Source organism: Cibotium barometz, chromosome 47, assembly GCF_041138505.1.
Source record: "Cibotium barometz isolate CiBa-2024 chromosome 47, ASM4113850v1, whole genome shotgun sequence".
Lineage (NCBI taxonomy): Eukaryota > Viridiplantae > Streptophyta > Polypodiopsida > Cyatheales > Cibotiaceae > Cibotium > Cibotium barometz.
The window spans coordinates 23,352,185-23,354,796 of record NC_141092.1 but is presented as its reverse complement, the minus strand read 5'-3'; the positions used below and the strand labels follow the sequence as shown (position 1 = coordinate 23,354,796).

General features: G+C 46.7%; 1 protein-coding gene across 1 annotated transcript; it reads right to left on the bottom strand.

Moving 5' to 3' along the window:
* Positions 1-500: 500 nt before the first annotated feature.
* LOC147611522 (glutaredoxin-C1-like) lies at positions 501-1,426 on the bottom strand. Its single transcript, XM_086784967.1, has one exon. The coding sequence runs from the start codon at positions 1,044-1,046 to the stop codon at positions 636-638; it is 411 nt and encodes a 136-aa protein (XP_086641093.1). The 5' UTR covers positions 1,047-1,426; the 3' UTR covers positions 501-635.
* Between the last annotated feature and the right edge of the window lie 1,186 nt (positions 1,427-2,612).

The following is a 2,612-nucleotide window of genomic DNA, read 5'->3' as shown; positions in this document are numbered from 1 at the left end:
TTTCAACATTTGAGAGTGTGTGTACGCGACAGAGAGAGGGAGAGGGCATGGTGTGAGAGATAGAGAGATATAGATGGTTGTAGAGAGGGAATAGTTCTTTTCTGGAACCTTGGTCGGCCGCTGCAGCAACGCGCGGGTGCAATACTAGTATTCTATTAAACAGTTGAATATAGAAAACGATACTGCATATGGCGAGAATAGTCAGTGAGCTGTGGAGACGTTGGGTAGCGAAACCGAGCTAGGCTACCAGCTGCCCGTGGCCACTCTACAGAACGTGTGAACAGGACCTTAGAAGTACTCATCCTCTAAAGCCACGGCTGGTGCACGTGTCGTGAGACGACTCCCGGGCGCTGGCGGGAACAGCCGCAGGAGTTACTACACATTGCGAGCGTGTGAGGCGTTTGCACTACTCAATAAGCAGAATCGTGCAGAACGACATGACATCACATAAGGAGAAATTTTAATCACAGGCCCATCAAAAAAATCTAAGATCAGAAGCCTTCTACATAACGGATTGAGCTTCAAATTAATATATTGTACAGCCCACTAATTAAGTGAAGGCTCTCAGTGACGTATCAAATGTGTCGTTCGTTCCTGTAATTCCTGTAATGAAAGCAGAAAATGAAGAGAGACCTTTACAACCAGAGAGCCCCCGCTTCTTTCAATTTGGGCACCAGATTACCGGTTATGTGAGCCGCAAGCAACCTATCGACGCCGCCAAGGAGACGTCCGCCGATGAAAACAGCCGGAATGGCGGGCGTCTCACCGCTGAGTTTGGTGAGAACCTCCTCGATCTCCTCATCGTGATCCACCTCCACCACCGTGGGATTCACCCCCAGGGAGCAAAGCAGCCGCTTCACTACGTGGCTCATGCAGCTGCAGGTGTTGCTGCTGAACACCACCACCGCGTTCTCCATCGCCATGCTCTCTACCGTCTGCATTGCCCTGGACCTTCTCTCCGCAATGGGAGTAACGGTAGAGGACGCAGGTCTCCTCCTTTGCAGATCTCCATTAGGGAGGGAGGTATAGTGAACTTGCGCCTGCATATTGGGATCTGCGCTCACTTGACCGGTTAGCAACAAGATACACAAACGGTCGAGCTCAGTCGAGCTTGGAAATTAGCGAACTCCCCCTTTCAAAAGAAAATTGTGTGCGAATAAGTCTAGAATGGCAAAGATTAAATTGCAGCGATGATGAAGAGCCGTATTGGAAGGGGAGAGAGAAACTGCGGCTTCAGTCTTCCGACTTGTAGTGTGGGCAAGAGAAAGTAGGAGGGCCGGAAATAAATAATGAGGAGGAAGTGTGGGTGTGTCAGGGAGAGATAGAGAGGTATTAACGTCGGTAGAATCCAACACAAGGGCATATACGACCAACAACAACAGTGTGTGTGAGAGAGAGGAGTAGACAGCACAAAGTTTTTGCGGTCTACAACTGATGACAATGATCAGCGATGACGATACAAGACATAATCCTGTATGCAGTAAGTGAGGATTAAGCTAATAAACGATGGATTACGGGCCACCGGCCACGGGCCGTGAAATATATCACCGTGTGACGGGATAGTATCGAGCGTTAACAGTTAACAGTTAAGGGGTACAATGATCAGCGATGACGATACAAGACATAATCCTGTATGCAGTAAGTGAGGATTAAGCTAATAAACGATTTATTACGGGCCACCGGCCACGGGCCGTCACCATGTGACGGGATAGTATCGAGCGTTAACTTCTAAGGGGTACAATGAACCGGCGAGGCCGGTGCGCGGTCGCCGCGCCGTGTCCCTCGGGCCGCCATTTGACGCAAAAGGTAATGTATGCCATGCCCAAGCTGACTCCTGTGAAATCGATAGGATTTACCGCAGGAACACATAAAGAAAATATCAACCCCCTCCGCAAGGGAGATGACATCAGTGCTTACCGAGGGGCAGCTTCACGAGGATCTTGATCCTTCAGGATCCATAGTTTGCACATTCAAGATCCTAACTCGCCCAAAATTCTCCTAGTTTGATTTTTTTTCTTGTATGAGAGAGACAACAACGAGACTGGGTAACGTCGATTTATTGATCTACGTCAATTTATTGATCTAGAGAGACCAATAGACTTATTGTATGAGAGAGAGAGAGAGAGAGATATGGGGATTATTTTAATTATTTTTATATAAGAGGACCACCACGTTCTTGCAACAACAGTATCAGAGGCAACGACAAGTCTAAATCTTGAAGCTGTGAAGGACAAGTGGACAAGGAGGTGAAGAAATTGAACGGACAAAGGTTAAATCAAAGGTTTTCATCAAGCCTTGAAAGTTAGAGGTAATTTTATACATTGGTTATTGTGGAGGTGGAAAACCATTTATGGTTTCACAAATGCACCAAAAATCCAAAACCATCTCTCTGTACACTAATTCTAGCACCATAGATGTGTTTTGCAAGTATATGAGGCTTGAAATCCACTCTAACATAATCAAAAGCTATATGACAATTAAACGTAGTTACGATGTGAAAAATATCACGATGTGAGGAGATAGTATATTCGCTTTGCACGAGTGTTTGGTTAGCTGCTAAGGGGTGAGATCGATGGGGTGGTTGTCATGCGATGTCCGTGCTCGAGTTATTT